The 18272-nt window shown below is 44.2% G+C and overlaps 1 protein-coding gene and 1 non-coding gene across 5 annotated transcripts in view; one reads left to right on the top strand and one right to left on the bottom strand.

Moving 5' to 3' along the window:
* OSBPL10 (oxysterol binding protein like 10) overlaps nt 1-18272 on the top strand; it is a 286331-nt gene that overhangs the window by 79415 nt on the left and 188644 nt on the right. For all 4 annotated transcript variants that reach the window (XM_029242396.1, XM_029242397.1, XM_029242398.1 and 1 more), the window contains one exon: nt 14608-14783. In XM_029242396.1, the coding sequence (XP_029098229.1) occupies nt 14608-14783 (176 nt within the window). The remainder of the gene's footprint in view (nt 1-14607; nt 14784-18272) is intronic.
* TRNAW-CCA lies at nt 15698-15770 on the bottom strand. The gene has a single exon. It is a non-coding gene; the product is annotated as a tRNA-Trp (tRNA).

Genomic DNA, 18272 nt, shown 5'->3' with positions numbered 1-18272 from the left:
ACCTCCTTTTCCCCAGAAAATTGGGGAGGTTCCATGTTTCCTTGAGCTCAGTGGCAAAACACCAGCGGCTTCCCCAGGCGCAGATCTTGACAAGGTCAGACCAGGTTGGAAATGATTTTGACTCAGGCTCCCTGAGAGACTCTGTGGCGGTGAGTGGGCATGTGTGGACACTTGGACCTCTGTGTCCCCGCTCAGGATTCTGTGTCCGCAGAGAGCGTGCTGTGTCCACAACTCCCAGGAGGACCCGGCGACCTCAGGGTGGCTTTGTTTTGGCCCCGGTGTTGTGGTCGCGGTGGATCGTGTTGCATGGAGGCCTCAGAGCATATGTTGGAGGAACAGTTGAGACTTTAATCTTGTTTTGGGCAGCATTTTTGGTATGTTGGACCCTTTCAGGCTAGTTTAATGATGTGCCAGGTAGAGCTAGCCAGCATGCGGATTTCCCTTTGGGAATGTGTGTATTTTTCCAGGGCCCTTGGTGGCAACCTGAGCTGAGCTGATCTGATCTGCCCATCTGTCATCTCGGCTTATTCTTGCATTAGTGCCTGGGACTTGTTGCCAGGCCTGCCCTGTCCTTCCTCCCCAGCCCTGAGATCCATAGGCGGGGGAGCTACGATGCTCCTGCTGAGTGTTCAGTTTCCTGGAGGACCAGGGAGAGAGTGAGCAAGCCAGCTGCCCACGGCGGCCGCAAGAGGCAAGACGCTGATCTCTCTGGGGTGAAGCCCATCAGCCCTGGTGAGAATTCTTTGGACGGTCCTGTTTGGATTTTCCCCTTTCATCTCCTCTCCTCCCCGTCTCTTCGGTGTTAGCTGCCTGCAGAATCCATAGAGGAGAAATTGCCACTGGGCAGCCGAGTTCACTGGTTTGAGCAGACATCCCACCTCTGACTTGCAGTCTGAATAGTCGACATTTCCTGACCAGTGCGTTCTCCCACCGCACACCTCTGCTTAGAAGGTGCTTGAAGGCTGAGGCGCCTTGTCCTGAGGGGGGAGATTTAGTGTGCTCACAGCTTTCTGAGACAGGCAGGATGGTGCAGGGGTTAGGGGCAGATTGCCTGGGCTCACGTTCTCACATTATCTCTACTGCCTATGGGCTGTGTGACTCTGGTAAAAGAGAGCCCCTCTCTGTTTCTTCATGGTTAGAAAGGGGTAGTAAAGATACCTACCTCAGAGGGTTAGGCCAATCTGAGCAAGTATTGTCTTTTCCACCTTCCCTCCTCTCCTCCATAGAAGGACCATAAGATAAAGGCAGGGGTTTTTTGTTGTTGCTAACCTTTAGATCCTTCTTGTTTATTTTTTATTTACTTATTTTTTAATTGAAGTAGAGTTGATTTACAATATTGTGTTAGTTGCAGGTCTACAGCACAGTGATTCAGTTATACATACATACATATATATATACACATATATATATATATTCTTTTTCATATTTTTTTCCCTTATAGGTTGTTATAAAGTATTGACTCTAGTTCCTTGTGCTATATAGTATAGGTCCTTGTTGTTTATCTATTTTATATCTAGTAGTGTGTGTGTGTGAATCCCAAACTCCTAATTTATCTCTCCCCCCTTTTCCCTTTGGTAACCATAAGTTTGTTTTCTATGTCTGTGGGTCTATTTCTGTTTTGTAAATAGATTCATTTGCATCTTTTATTTTTAGATTCCACCTATAAGCAATATCATATGATATTTGTCTTTCTCTGTCTGACTTACTTCACTTAGTGTGATCATCTCTAGGTCCATCCATGTTGCTGCAAATGGCATTATTTCATTCTTTTCTTATGGCTGAGTAATATTCCATTGTACATGCATGCTTTTTTGCATAAGCTTTGCAGGGTTGGTTTGGGGGTTCCACAGATTTCAGAGACCCATGCTCCTTCTTACTTTCTGCTTCATCATCCCTAGGGTGTGGCCGTGTCCTCAAAGTCCAAAAGGAGTGTTGGAATTCCAGCCATCACATCTACCTTCCAAAAAAGCAGGTAGAGGAGGGGAAGGGATCTAATTCATCACTGTTCTTCATGAGCTAGAACTTAGTCAGATGACCACATCTAGCTGAAAGGAAGGCAGGGAAATGTATTCTGGCATCATGTATTGGCCCAGATAAAAATTGGAGTTCTCTTGATTTGAGAGAGACAATAGATATTTGGTAGGTGGGGTAGGTAGTCCGCTGTCCCCACTATACTTGGTTTCAGACCACAAGTTACTCCTAGCTAGAGCTGAGGTTGCAGCCCCTGGTTTCAACCCAGAGATCCATCTTTCCACTGTTTCCAGTAAAAATGGAACATGAGTATTGGGAAACAGCTGGTGGATTCAGTACATGTGGGGCTTGCACACCAGCAGGAACTGATTTGCTTCACAATAAACTTAGGGTCATGGAAATCCATGGATCTTTAAATATACAAATAGATCGTGTATGGTCACAAAGAAGACATGTTTCAGTTCCCATCTTACTGACATTTTGTTAGCATTTGACACAGGTGATTACTCCTGCCTTCGTGAACGTTCTCTTTCTGGGCTTCTGGTTTTCCTCCTACCTCTCTGTCTTGTTCTGTCCGCCTCTTTTCTTCTTTAATGTTGTCGTTCCTCACGTCTTGATCCTGGGCCCCCTCATCCCTGCCCCACTTCTCCTCCCTGTATTCTCTTTCTGTGCAATCTCACCTATGGCTTTGGCTTCCATGGCTACTTATTTTTAGATGATTTCATCTTTATATTTCCAGCTCAGACCTTCTCTGGGTTCCAACTCCATTCATCCAATTGCTAGTCAACACCTTTTGGAAGTTTTCAAGGCGTGTGAAGTGCAACAGTCCCCAAACAGAATTCCCAGTTCATTATCAGGTCCTGACAGTTGTACCCCTGCAGTGATTCTGTCACCTCCACCCTGGTCTAGGCTATTGCCAGGATTGTTGAAGTTTTTTAAAAACACCTTTATTAAGGTATAATTTACACACCATAAAATAGACCCATTGTAAGTATACGGTTCAGTAATTTTTAGTTAATTTATATAGTTGTGCAACTATCACCACAATCCAGTTTGAGAACATTCCTACCAGCAAAAATAATTTCCTCTAGCCAGTGTGTAGTTAATACTGTTCCCATGCTCAGCCCCAGACAGCCGCTCATCTGCATTTTGTCTCTATAAATTTCCCTTTTCTGGACGCTTCACGTAAATGAAATCATAGGATATATACTCTTTTTGCATCTGGTTTCTTTCATGTAGCATCATATTTCTGAGGTTCACCCATGTAGCATGTATCAGTACTGTGTTCTTTTTATTGCTAAATAGTATTCCATTGTATGGATGTAACACAGTTTGTTTATCCATTCACCAGTGCATGGACAATTTTGTCTTGAGAAATGAGACTCAGAACAGCTATAGTCATACGTTTATTTTTGTAAATATTTTATTGTCTGTTGGCACCATTTTTCCAAGCCCCCATCAGATCAGGGACCTTGTTGCCCCCCCACCCAATATATTTTTAGCATTTAGCATATAGTGCCTAGCAAGGTTGGTACTCAGTTAAAAAAATTTTTTTTTTTAAGAAACAAGGGAATTCTTGGAAATAAAACTTAGTTTTGGAACCAAAGCTAAATTCTTTAAAAATAGCTGGGCTTATGTAGATTCTCTTTTGTTTAACCATAGAATGAGTAAATGTATCCACAATGCTTTATCCATATCACAGAACATGGTACAGCTGACCACACTGAGAACCTTGCCAAATAATATTGCCATGGCACCTCCAAAAAAGAGCAAAAACTGGCTTGTGTTTTAAGTTCTGTCTTGTTGGCTTTGTAGTCAGTTAACTAAACTGCTGTTGCTGATACAATGCAATATGAGCATTGGATCCGACTCACTGTCTGCATTCAGAAATGTGATGTGGACTTTTGGAAGTTCTGGTTTTATAACCAGACAGACCTTGAGGCACAGCGATGGTGGAATGGTTCCAAAGAGAATGAGCCAGCTTTGTGCTTTTGCAGGCGTGGGCATCGAGGCTCAGGGTGGATAAGTACCGTGGCCAAGCTCACAAAAGTGAGAATTCAGTGGCTCTCAAAGTGTGGTCCTACCTGCAGCATCAGCATCAAATGGGAACTTGCTAGAGTTCTCTGGCTCCACCCAGACCTCCTGAATCTGGGGGAGGGGCACAGGAACTTGTGTCTTAATAAGGTTCCAGGTGATTCTGATGCAGCAAATGTTTGAAAACCACAGGCCTAGTCAGGCCTCTTGCTGCCACATCACACCTCTTTCCTATATGCCGTGTAACCATAGGGAAAAATAAAGGACACTCTGATCCAGGGACAGTGGGGCTTAGGGCCTGACTCAGTTGGATATTTGGGGCAGAATAGCTGAGCCTAGGGGCCTGCTTCTGATCCTAACTGCTTCCCTGGTCTCCACAGGCCAGCTTCCCATCTCTCTTCATTTTGATGGGTACCAGGCCTGGGCTTCCCACTCGTCTTTGTCCCGGGGCTTTAGCCAGTATCAGAATCCTTTTCACTGTGACTTGATGTATATGTTGAAGCTCTTAGTGATAGGCAGAGACTTGATTCAAGACTTGGTCCATCTCAAGGATTCCCAGGTAAGTTCCATGTGTTGTTGATGGCAAGAATGAAAATGAATTGTGAGCGTTAAGATGGGTCTCGATGTTTTACAGTTTAGTTAAAGTAATAGTTGAAGTTCTTACCTAATGTCCTTGGAAACCTAAGAGTTCATAGGAGTTCAGAAGGTGACGGGGCAATATTCTGAGAGCCTGTACTAACTTGTGTTAGAAAGCTCTCAGTTCTTGCTCCTGGTATTAAATCACCTGGCCTTTAAAAGCAGATGGAGTGTCATGATAGATCAAATCCAAGCGCAGTACATCAAATCTTGTGTTAAGAGTTCACTGTGAGTTACGCTGGTCCTTTGTCAGGTGAGGCGGTTCCCAAGGCAGCAGCCACTCGGGCTAGTGGCCCTTAATCTTCAGGTGCTTCACTTGGGCTGGTCCTGGGGCTGCTCTGCGCTGGTGGGCGCCTACGTGATGCTAGTTGATGATCCGATTATACAGGACCTCCAGGCCTGGTGACTTCATAACTTTTCTTTAAATCTTTCTCAAAAATACTTCCAATGTAACAGAGCCAAGATACCTACTGCCTGAGCTGTGGTGATTTAGGAGCAGGGCTTTGACTCTTTCAGACCAAGACAAAATGAGGTCAGCTCACGCTTAAATAATATATCCCGCTCGGTTGCATGGGCCCATAGTGCTGAGATGTTTGTTGAATGAATGCCTAGGGGTAAAAGCTTGAACGACCAGAAAAAAAACAGGGTGTGAGTAACACTCTAAGGTTTTATCCTGACTCGATTTTGTACTGGTTTTTCCACTTGGGTGATCTAGGCAAACTTTGAAATTCAGTCTCCTGATTTCCTGATCTCAGCCACAAAGAATCTGATTCTTTTTTTTTTTTTTGCTGTACGCGGGCCTCTCACTGTTGCGGCCTCTCCCGTTGCGGAGCACAGGCTCCGGACGCGCAGGCTCAGCGGCCATGGCTCACGGGCCCAGCCGCTCCGCGGCATGTGGGATCTTCCCGGACTGGGGCACGAACCCGTGTCCCCTGCATCGGCAGGCGGACTCTCAACCACTGCGCCACCAGGGAAGCCTCTGATTCTTTAAGTATGGGCTGGGAGTCAGGAATCCACATTTTTAATAAGCTTCCAGGCTGATTCAGAAGCAGGAGGAAGTAACCCAAACTGTAAAAAAAACATTCTTTTTAGAAGGCAAGACACTTCAGTATTCTTTTTTAAAACTCTGCTTTATTGGTTGTCTTTTAATTTTATTTATGGATTATTTTTAGCTGGAGATTTTTTAAAATTTAGGAATATGTGTCAATACTTTTCTTTATGGTTTTGCAATCTCTTGTTATGGATCCCTCCCCACCCTAACTGTTTAAAAATATCCACCCATATTTTCTCCTAATACTAATATATAATATGACATAATTATATGTGAATATATTATTGAAACTAATACTATTAGTTTATTATTTTTAAGTATTTAACATGTCAGATGTTATTTTGCTATGAGGTGCAAACATTGTGCCCTATAAAATTTCTACTTTTAGATGTTTGATGTTTTTATAGACAGCATTTTGGAAAATGTTCCATGCACATCTAAAAAGAAGTTATATTTTTCATTGGCATATGTAATTATTTGTAACATTTGAAATAAAACTTGGGAATATATTGTTTTGAATCTATATCTCCCCGTTTGTTTTCTGCATATCTGTCCAACTCTGGGTGAAAGGAGAATTCTAAAAATCTCCCAATCTGATTGTGTTTAATTTTCTTTTTCTTATCTGTCTGTCCGTTTTGATCCTACGTTTTTGCATCTTTGTAGTGAAAACGGTATTTTAATAAACACAAGGTATCTTAGTTTTGAGCCGTGGCCTGTAAGGCTAGATTCCCTGGTTAAAGTCTACCCCATAACTTCCTCTCCGTAAGATCTTGAGCATGATTTTTTACCTTTCTGCGCTTGAAATTTTCATCTGTAGAAAGAGGTTATGGTCACATCTACTTCCTAGGACCGCTGGGAGGTATAAATGAGATAATATGGCAGCACAAATGCGTGACACACAGAAAGTGCTCTGTAAACATTAGCAATCATTTTTATCAGTTTATATATTTTTAAGACATCTGAAGACCAGCATAATGGTTCTGCTATAGACAGGCCATAGTACATGACATTTTTCTGATACATTTGAGGTTGAACTTGTATTGCATGCCTGGATATTTTTAATAATGGCTGAGTTATGTGACAGAGTATATTTATCCCTGAGTTGGTGATGTGCCTTAGGGCCCTCTGACAGTTTAGTACTTTCTGGAATGTGTTGGAGTCTCTCACTTAGTGCTTTTGGTGGGGGGTGGTGGCGGTTGTGGAAGTCTCTGATGACAGGTTGAATAGTAGGGATTTGAGAGATGTAAGAAGGCCTCTCTGCTTTTCTCTCACCATCGCCCCAATTTCATGTGTTGAGAGGATTCCAGACTTTAACACTTGGCTGGGATCGAGGTTGCCTGCAGGTGCTGTGCCTTGGAACCTTGCTGTGAGGTTTTGATGCTTGGATCCATCGTCTATCCTCTCCAGGAAGTTTGGTTATCATGAGAGAAATTCTGGAAGATTTATCCTTCTTTCTCAAGCCAGAAACTCTAAGGGTTTTGAGTGTGAACCCTTCTGAGGTAAGGAGACCACAGTGACCCACGTGTCATAGGCCCACCTGGAGAGGCAGAGGGAGACACCGTCTCTTATGTGAGACAGGCAGCTCCACGGAAGTAACTCTGGGGAAAACTTTGATACGCTCATCTCTGAAGATGAGAGGTGTGCCATCAACGATCAGCAGCCGATAGTCCTTTTGCAGATTTAAGGTAAACTTAGGTAAATACACCCACAGTTTGCAATCCTCCTTCCCTTCACGAGTATGCTTTGCTTTGCTGATTTTCCTTGAGTTTTTATTTTCTATAAGCAATAGGTTGGAAGTTGTAGAAACGTGGTGATACTAGATCTCAGAAATGGTGCTATTTCGGGTGGTTGTGGGCAAGAGGGAATTGGAAGGCAGGTGAAACCTGGAATATGGGTGTGTAGTGCCTGCACCGGGCAAGGCCTCCCTGCGACTGTAGGGAGAGCAGGACGCCCCAGGCCGGCAGGACCAAGCCGCTGCCATTTTGGTGTGTTGCTGGCGTGTGGACTGGGATTCTGGAACAGTTAGGCAGTCAGTCACCCAACCCAGAGAAGGGTCTTTAGCTGAAGAACAAAGGTCACTGTTGTCATGGCCAGGACAAGGCACAGGTGGCCTCCAGCAGGACCTTCTCAGAAGACAGAGGGCCTGGCATATGCAGATTTCTTCAGAAATTATGAATCCGTGAAAGAGTTTGAGGCGGTGAAGAAGGTTGGCATCTTTCAGAGTGCAAAGTATTTTGGAATGTAAAGAATTTCTTTGGGTTCAGTTCCATGGAAGTTTGTCACTGAGCTGTGTTCTTGAACTATGAAGTGTGAATATTTGGGCTAAAGAATAGCTTCTCTCTCTTTTTTTTTTAACATCTTTATGGGAGTATAATTGCTTTACAATGGTGTGTTAGTTTCTGCTTTATAACAAAGTGAGTCAGTTATACATATATATATGTTCCCATATCTCTTCCCTCTTGCATCTCCCTCCCACCCTCCCTATCCCACCCCTCTAGGTGGTCACAAAGCACCGAGCTGATCTCCCTGTGCTATGTGGCTGCTTCCCACTAGCTATCTATTTTATGTTTGGTAGTGTATATATGTCCATGCCACTCTCTCACTTCGTCCCAGCTTACCCTTCCTCCTCCCTGTGTCCTCAAGTCCATTCTCTAGTAGGTTGGCGTCTTTATTCCTGTCCTGTGCCTAGGTTCTTCATAACCATTTTTTTTTTTTTTTAGATTTCATATATATGTGTTAGCATACGGTATTTGTCTTTCTCTTTCTGACTTACTTCACTCTGTATGACAGTCTCTAGGTCCATCCACCTCACTACAAATAACTCAATTTCATTTCTTTTTATGGCTGATATTCCATAGTATACATGTGCCACATCTTTTTTATCCATTCATCTGTTGATGGACACTTAGGTTACTTCCATGACCTGGCTATTGTAAATAGAGCTGCAATGAACGTTTTGGTACATGACTCTTTTTGAATGATGGTTTTCTCAGGGTATATATCCGGTAGTGGGATTGCTGGGTCGTATGGTAGTTCTATGTTTAGTTTTTTAAGGAACCTCCATACTGTTGTCTATAGTGGCTGTATCAATTTACATTCCCACCAAGAATAGCTTCTCTTGATAAATAGTTAATAAATACTGTGGGGGCGAGGGGGGAAAAGAAGAAAGAAAATAGAGGGCCTGGGAAGGTGAGGCAGATCCCAACAGGAAAAACGCCTGTGCGAGCTGGGTGCTTGGTCCGCTTTCGCGCGTGGAGGGTGGTGGACGGGGCCTCATGCCTGGTGTGGAGCGAGCGGCGGAGCCCCATGGAGAACGGGAGGGGTCCTGACTCCCTCCTGGAAGTAGTACCGTGGGTGTAAAAGGTGTCTGCTCAGGCATCACGGGCCTGGCCATCACCTCCCTTCTCAAGCCCTTTCCTCTTGCTTTAATTTTCACTTTTCAGTTTAGATGAAATGATTTAGCTTTTTGTCAGCAGCAAGCCTGTCTGGCAAAGTTCCCGTTCGAAAGATTTTTTTTTCACTGCATTTTTTTCCTCTTTGTAACCCTCTTGTAGTTTGCTTGTACCTTCTGCTTCTTGGCATTAATGAACTGGTTCCCCCATGTCCCTCCCCACCATCCCCCAATCCTTTCCCTTTATTTTTCTGCTCCTAACTGGATGCTAATGGCCATTGGTGTGCCTCCACCTTCTCAAAGTAAATATGTCTGGTTTTCAACTTCTAGATCCTGAAGTTGAACCTTCATGAAACTATGTCAGGCAGGTGGGGGTGGGAATTAAAAGGCTACAGGTGTTGACAGATGACCCTCAGCGAGGCAAGGCTTGGAGAGCAGTGATGGGTAAGGGCAGCTACTTTGTGTGTAGGCCTGCTCAAGTGAGCGTGAATGTGTATGCGCATGTGAGTGTGTGTGCATGCAGGTGTGTCTACGTCTGTGCACGTGCTCACATGTTGTTTTCGAAGCAGTGGCCTGTCCTCAGCCCTTCTGAGGCAGGCCTGCCACTCGCCGCGGGTCCCAGCTTTGGGACGGGGTGAGGCTGCCACCCCGAAACTGGCCTGATCGGGACTGATGGCTCTTTTCATGGGTTGGTTTGATGTCTCCCCTCTTTCTCTCTTTTCTCTCTCAGCACCCTCTTTGGTCTGTTAACATAGTCCCTAAAATATGTTCCCTCCGTATACAGTCAAGTTCACCTGCACATTGGTTAAGTTGCAAACTAAAGCTCGAGATGCTAATTAGAAAAGAACCCACTAGGAATTAGGTTCGTCTTATTCATTTCTCCAGAGGGAAAAACCTTAAAGAATGTTTCAGGATTTTATCCGGCGTTTGCACCTCATTTAATGAAGCCTCATCCAGGAATACGGTTAACTTTTCCATTTAGAATGAAAGCTATGAGTTTCAGATACAGCAGCAAGCTTCAAACAGCAGTGCCTGACCAGAGCCCTGACCCTGCGGGAATCCAAATGTAATTTCTTTCCTGCCAGGGGATGTGACCCACAGGCAATGCCCTTCTTAGTGCCGCGTGGACAGCTCCTACCTGTATGTGACACAATCTAAATCAACTTTCAAAGACCATCCTGAAAGAACACTTTATGTTTAGTCTGTTGTAATTTTTAATCAGATATTCTCCTTTCACTCCCTTCCAAATACGATCGAATTTTTAACTGTCTTTAGCAAAGGAGTAAATTATTGATGACCTTGCTTAGTGCACATGATTCAAACCTGTGCATTTGCATTAAAACTATTTTAGGAAGCAGTGGAAATATGTTTTTTTTTTTTCTGCCTGAGGCAGGGGGTTAGAATTAAGTTGTCATTTTGAAATAGGTAATGTGAAAAATCATTAATGTGTTCCCGTATTCTGCATAATGTGACCTCAACTGGTTATTCCGTCATCCTTATTGAAAAAAACCTCCAGTATTCAATTCATTTCTTGGTACCAGCTTCTTAACAATGTCCTTTGCAAATATATGGTTGGTCTGAGCAGGATGCGTTTGTGAAGCTGCTTCTGGGAGCGGGGAAGGCTGATGGGGGCCTGGTTGATGAGTGGGCAGAGCAGAAAGGGGAGAGAGGTGTTCAGCCCTTTCTCCATTCCAGCCAACGACACAGGGTGGATGGGGGGTGGGCAGGGGAGTTGAGGGCCACTTGCTCTTGCCTTTTCCTTGAAGCCTGTTCAGGTTATGCGATGCAGTACCTTTCCTACTTCCTGCTGTGTAAAGGAGGCATGTTTATGGATGGGGGACACTGCTGCTCTGCCAGAGCGGTTTGGGGGGTGCAGGGGCAGCTGGAGACACAGAATGCTGTAGTCGGAGCCGAGGTTCCTTCCCTACGCTTGTACAGATTCTTGCTCTTCATCCTGTGATTTGCCAGGAGCCGTGTCTGCACAGCTGCAATCACCGTGACTGTGCTGACATTAAATATAGGTCACGTGGAAAACATTTGCTCTTTTTTTTAATAGATCTTTATTGGAGTATAATTGCTTCACAATACCGTGTTAGTTTCTGTTGCACAACAAAGTGAATCAGCCATATGCATACACATGTCCCCATATCCCCTGCCTCTTGAGCCTCCCTCCCACCCTCTCTATCCCACCCCTCTAGGTCATCGCAAAGCACCAGGCTGATCTCCCTGTGCTGTGCTGCTGCTTCCCACCAGACAACTATTTTACATTCGGTAGTGTGTATATGTCGTTGCTACTCTCACTTCGCCCCAGCTTTGCCCTCCCACCCCATGTCCTCAAGTCCGTTTTCTATGTCTACCTCTTTATTTCTGCCCTGCAACTAGGTTCATCAGTACCACTTTCTTTTTTTTCTTTAGATTCCATATATATGTGTTAGCATACGGTATTTGTTTTTCTCTTTCTGACTTACTTCACTGTGTATGACAGACTCTAGGTCCATCCACCTCACTACATATAACTCAATTTCGTGAGAACATTTACTCTTAAAGAGAAGCGCAGGGTCAGCATTTGAACAATGTGACCACTGGCGGCTCAGAAATCACCCCGGGTATTCTCTCGTTGACGGAATTTGGTCTTCACATCACAGAAGGGAGGAGAGGAGCACATTTCAAGTACAAGGATGTGAAAATAGACATTTAAAAAATATTTTTTGTGAATTTGTCAGGCTGGCTTCTTTAACTGATCTTAGTGGCCTAATAAGCAGAAGCGTCTTTCTCATCCATGTAGAAATGAGGTGACTCTCTTCCAGGTGGTAATTCGGGGATCCAGGCTGCTTCCCTCTTGTGTCTTTGCCACACCTGTTGTGGATCCCGAGTTGCCCTGCAGGGTGTCTCCATTCCAATCTGTATGTCTGTGTGTGTGTGTGTGTGTGTGTGTGTGTGTGTGTGTGCACGCGCGTGCGCACATCTGTGCGCACATGTGCATGCGTCCGTCTGTCTGTATGTTATAGGCCTGGCTTGCATTTCTTCTGCTCACATTCTGTTGGCTACAGCTCAAATGGCCACACGTCCTTACGAGGAAAGCTGGTAATGTATTCTGCTTGTGTCTCCTGGAAATGGAGGGTAGGGATTGGGTGATGAGCTATTAGTTTAGGCCAGTGCTTCTCAAATTTGAGCTGCATCAGAATCACCTGGAAGCTTCCTGGCCGCCCCACACCCCCACCCGTTTCTGATTCAGCAGGTCTTGGGTGGGGCCAAGAATTTATGTTTCAAATAAGCTCCCAGGTGATGTTGATACTGCTGGGCGAGGAACCGCACTTTGAATAGTCCTGGTCCAGGAGCACATTTTTGTGTCTTGATTTATCCATGCTAATCGTGGATACCAGAAGTATATCCTTATTATTGTGACTCGAGAGATAGGGAAGGAGAGGGGTAAAAAAGGTAAATAGCCTTGGCCAGGACATTTGGAATGTTACAAATAATTAATGTTTCTTAGAGGAATTGGAGTTTTGGAGGGTTGAGACCTGGGTCGTCAGGTGCGCCTGCTCTGTGGGATGGGGATGAGGTGGGACCTCTGTGGCCAGGCAAAGGTGCTTTCAGCCCGGCTAGCTCTGTTGGAGCAGGAAGCTTTGGAGAATAAAGTACCTAAGTGGATACAGGAGAGGTGACACAGAGCAAGCGACAAGCGGGGGGACTTGCGTGAGACTCGAAGGAGAGTTTGTGAGTGCTGGACTGAACCAGGTGTGGATTTGGACACAGGCAAGTGGGACTTAGATTTTGAGTTTCTTTGAGTCTTAGTGCCTGTAAAATGGGGAATAATGATGGTTGTCTGTTGGTTACTATGAGAATCAATTAAGTCAGAATTTTGTAAACTTTCTTGGTTCGTGGTGCTTAGAGGTTAAAAAATATCCTACAGTTTCATTTATTATGAAAGCAGTCAGCTTTTTTTTTTTTTTTTTTTTTTTTTGCGGTACGCGGGCCTCTCACTGCTGTGGCCTCTCCCATTGCGGAGCACAGGCTCCGGACGCGCAGGCTCAGCAGCCATGGCTCACGGGCCCAGCCGCTCTGCGGCATGTGGGATCCTCCCGGACCGGGGCACAAACCCATGTCCCCTGCATCGGCAGGCGGACTCTCAGCCACTGCGCCACCAGGGAAGCCCCAGCTTTTTAAAAATTATTATTAAAGCAGTCAGCTCCAAACAACTTCATGTACATTGATGTCCTAACAACTCAGTGGCCTTTTGAAAAAATAATCAACATAAATGTTTATGTTTCTACGTTATGAATATGTTTCTCCATTAAATAACTGCAAGTGTTTGTTGATGGACTGTGTGTGTCTGCGGATTCTGCACAGCTTCTCTCTCAAACCTTGGGATTTTGTTGGCATCGTTGCCCTCTTCCTATTCCCTGTCGATGTTTCCTTGTTAACCCAGCAACTGCTGAAAACCCAGCTTTGCAAAGATGCTATGTCTTTGAAAGGAATGCAGTGCAACTAGTATCGAAACTGTGAAAACTGCCTGAGTTGTTCGTATGCTTTATATCTGACCGATGTTGAGCATCACTCTATATCCCTCAAAAGTGTGACATATTTTCCAGTGCCTCTGCAAGTTCACAGTGGTGACCCAGCTGCTTTGGTGCACGGATTGAAAAGGGTGGAATTTGGTAGTTTTTTCCCTTTCATTCATTCACTGAATAAATATTAACTGAGTATCAGTGAGGTGTCAGGCACTGTCCACCTCCGAACAGCATAGAGTCTGGGGAGAACCAGACATTGAATCGCATAATCCTGCAAATGTAGACACCCGATGAGGCCAGGGCCTGAGGGGTGAGTTCAAAGTGAGAGCTTGTAGGAGGAAGATTTGACCTGGTCAGGAGACGCTTTCTCAAGTTGGTGGCACCTGAGTTGTTCCTGAAGTTACCGTGCAGTAAATAGGGGAGGGAACCACGTTCTAGCCACGGGGGTGGCAAGTATATCTCAAGCTGATGAAGAACTTGCTGCCTCCCACCCCCCAATTGCGCCGTGGTTGATTTGAGACTGGTATTGTGGCTTGTGTGCACCATGCGTGTCAGACAATGCCTCGACTCTTTCTTTAATGAGACAAACTTACTGACCGTGCAGTTGGATGGTGATGCGAAGCCCAATTGTGGGAAGAGTTTCGATGTCATGGATTGGTAACAATCTGTATCACTTCGAGTAACTGCTCCAGGTGGGGGAAACAGCATGAGCAAAGTGGTGGAAGGCAGCTGGGTGAGCCAGCGTGGGTGGAGCAGAAAGTGAGAGGCTGGGAGAGTCAGCAGGGGCTGTGGTGAGCCTCTGGGTCCCAGGGGCATGTGGGTCTCACATGAAAACAACTCGTCCTGGTGGAGAAGGGGTGCTCTCTCCCTACACGGGGATTTGTGTGGGTGCCTGGCAGGGACGTTTAGCTTCCAGCATCCTGGATTGGGAGCCTTGATGTCAATTTAAGGATTATGTTCTTTTTCTTCTTTGCTTGGAGAGAAAACTGATGCACTGTGGTTTCTCCACACAGGTACTTTGTGCTGGATTTTGAGGCTGGTATCCTGCAGTATTTTGTGAATGAGCAAAGCAAACACCAGAAGCCCCGAGGGGCCCTGTCTCTGTCTGGCGCCATCGTGTCCCTGAGTGACGAAGCGCCTCATATGCTGGTCGTGTACTCTGCCAATGGGGAGATGTACAAACTGAGAGGTACGTTCTTTTCCCGGGAACTTTTCAGACGGGCCTCCTGGGTTCACTGTTACCATGGTGATGGCTCTCTTGTTTTTTGATTTTTTAAAAAAATCACCTTTAACAGTTTGCCGGGTTTGCGGACTCTGGTGACAGATGCTGCTTCTCCTACCCCTGGGGTGGGGAGAGGAGATGACATTAGGAAGTGTTTGTCCTAATTAGCTGAGCAATTAAGGACAAACAAAAGGTGAGTGATCGCAAACCTGGCTGAGCCTCAGGACTTGGGCAGGTTTTTCATATTAGCTCAGTATATATTTTCCTGGACTGTATACTGTCAATCTTTCCTCCAATGCCCGTGGGGCTGTGATCTGAGCACAGGTCAGGCCTTTTAAGGGTCATGGTGTCCTCCTCTCAAAGTTTCTCTAGAACCAGCTCTTAGTAGAGGCCCCTTCACTTGTACTTTATTTAACCCATTGTGGCCCTAGAGCCTGGTGAAAAGCCAACTGGTGTTATGTCCTGTTGTCCACTTTCTCCCCTTCTCTTTGCTTCTTGAAAGCTGAGGTCTGCTAAGCATTCTCCTCAGGTCTCGGGGGAGCCCAGCATTTGGCCAGAACTGTAGGTCTTGTCGCCCCCGAGGCATATCCACCTCGCAGGTTTTCTGATGGGCCAGAGTTGTCTGCAGCGGTGTGATTTGATCGCTAGATCATTCTTCCAGCATTCCTGTCATGGGCACATCGCCGGAAAAATTGTCAGTCTTCTTCTAACAACATAACAAAACCAAACCCCAAGTGCACATGTTTGCATGCTTGTGCATGTACACACACACAGAGTCAGTTTGCTGATCTTCCTCCAAGCTTTGCTACCCAGAGGCAGGCTAAGCTGAGGTTCCTTTATTTTTATTTTTTGGCCACGCTGTGCAACTTGTGGGATCTTAGTTCCCCAACCAGGGATTGAACCTGGGCCTCTGGCTTTGGAAGTGCAGAGTCCTAACCACTGGACCACCAGGGAATTTCCTGAGGTTCTTTTATTATCAATATACAAGTCATATCTCAGGATCTATAAAACAATCCACAAACCTATGATATAAAATTGTCTATAGTTGAAGAAAATTTTTTGTTTTTTGGGAACTGTGAGAAGATTCATGTTCTCTTTGGAGATTCATACAGTGTGTGTCTCAGATTTATATGGTCCTTGGTTTCTCTTTGCTCTTTATTGCTTAATAAAGGGTCAGAGCAGAAACAATAGCAGGTGAAAAACTTAATGCCCCACCGCCGCCTGTGGTTTCATTTTCTTTTCTATTGAATTTTATTTTTTTATACAGCAGGTTCTTATTTGTTATCCATTTTATACATATTAGTGTATACATGTCAATCCCAATCTCCCAATTCATCACCCCACCCCACCGCACCCCCCCCCCTCGCTTTCCCCCCTTGGTGTCCATAGGTTTGTTCTCTACATCTGTGTCTCTCTTTCTGCCCTGCAAACCGGTTCATCTGTACCATTTTTCTAGGTTGCACATATATGCGTTAACATACGATATTTGTTTTTCTCTTTCTGACTTACTTCACTCTATATGACAGTCTCTACAAATGACCCAGTTTCATTCCTTTTTGTGGCTGAGTAGTATTCCATTGTATATATCTACCACATCTTCTTTATCCATTCGTCTGCCTGTGGGCATTCAGGTTGCTTCCATGACCTGGATATTGTAAGTAGAGCTGCAGTGAACATTGGGGTGCATGTGTCTTTTTGAATTATAGTTTTCTGTGGGTGTATGCCCAGTAGTGGGATTGCTGGGTCATATGGTAATTATATTTTTAGTTTTTTAAGGAACCTCCATACTGTGCTCCATAGTGGCCGTATCAATTTACATTCCCACCAACAGTGCAAGAGGGTTCCCTTTTCTCCACACCCTCTCCAGCATTTGTTGTTTGTAGATTTTCTGATGATGCCCATTCTAACTGGTGTGACGTGATACCTCACTGTAGTTTTGATTTGCGTTTCTGTAATAATTAGTGATGTTGAGCAGCTTTTCATGTGCTTCTTGGCCATCCTGTATGTCTTCTTTGGAGAAATGTCTATTTAGGTCTTCTGCGCATTTTTTGATTGAGGTTTTTTTTTTTTGATATTGAGCTGCATGAGCTGCTTGTAAATTTTGGAGATTAATCCTTTGTCAGTTGCTTCATTTGCATATATTTTCTCTCATTCTGAGGGTTGTCTTTTCGTCTTGTTTATGGTTGCCTTTGCTGTGCAAAAGCTTTTAAGTTTCATTAGGTCCCATTTGTTTATTTTTGTTTTTACTTCCATTTCTCTAGGAGGTGGGTCAAAAAGGATCTTGCTGTGATTTATGTCATAGAGTGTTCTGCCTATGTTTTCCTCTAAGAGTTTTATAGTGTCTGGCCTTACATTTAGGTCTTTAATCCATTTTGAGTTTATTTTTCTGTATGGTGTTAGGGAGTGTTCTAATTTCATTCTTTTACATGTAGCTGTCCAGTTTTCCCAGCACCGCTTACTGAAGAGAATGTCTTTTCTCCATTGTATATCCTTGCCTCCTTTATCATAGATTAGTTGACCATAGGTGCATGGGTTTATCTCTGGGCTTTCTATCCTGTTCCATTGATCTATATTTCTGTTTTTGTGCCAGTACCATATTGTCTTGATTACTGTAGCTTTGTAGTATAGTCTGAAGTCAGGGAGTCTGATTCTTCCAGCTCCGTTTTTTTCCCTCAAGACTGCTTTGGCTGTTTGGAGTCTTTTGTGTCTGCACACAAATTTTAAGATCTTTTTGTTCTAGTTCTGTAAAAAATGCCATTGTTAATTTGATAGGGATTGCATTGAATCTGTTGATTGCTTTGGGTAGTATAGTCATTTTCACAATATTGATGCTTCCAATCCAAGAACATGGTATCTCTCTCCATCTGTTTGTGTCATCTTTGATTTCTTTCATCAGTGTCTTACAGTTTTCTGAGTACAGGTCTTTTACCTCCTTAGGTAGGTTTATTCCTAGGTATTTTATTCTTTTTGTTGCAATGGTGAATGGGATTGTTTCCTTAATTTCTCTTTCTGATCTTTCATTGTTAGAGTATAAGCAAGAGATTTCTGCGCTTTAATTTTGTATCCTGCAACCTTACCAAATTCGTTGATTAGCTTTAGTAGTTTTCTGGTGGCATCTTTAGGATTCTCTATGTATAGTATCATGTCATCTAAAAACAGTGACTTTTTCTTCTTCTTTTCCAATTTGTATTCCTTTTATTTCTTTTTCTTCTCTGGTTGCCATGGCTAAGACTTCCAAACTATGTTGAGTAATAATGGTGACTGTGGAATCCTTGTCTTGTTCCTGATCTTAGAGGAAATGCTTTCAGTTTTTCACCATTGAGAATGATGTTTGCTGTGGGTTTGTCGTATATGGCCTTCATTATGTTGAGGTAGGTTCCCTCTATGCCCACATCTGGAGAATTTTTATCATAAGTTGGTGTTGAATTTTGTCAAAAGCTTTTTCTGCATCTATTG

The sequence above is a fragment of the Monodon monoceros genome, unplaced genomic scaffold, assembly GCF_005190385.1.
Source record: "Monodon monoceros isolate NGI ecotype Baffin Bay Population unplaced genomic scaffold, NGI_Narwhal_1 Super_Scaffold_3, whole genome shotgun sequence".
Classification (NCBI taxonomy): domain Eukaryota; kingdom Metazoa; phylum Chordata; class Mammalia; order Artiodactyla; family Monodontidae; genus Monodon; species Monodon monoceros.
Note: the sequence above shows the minus strand (reverse complement) of the source record. Positions and strands in the feature narration are given on the sequence as shown.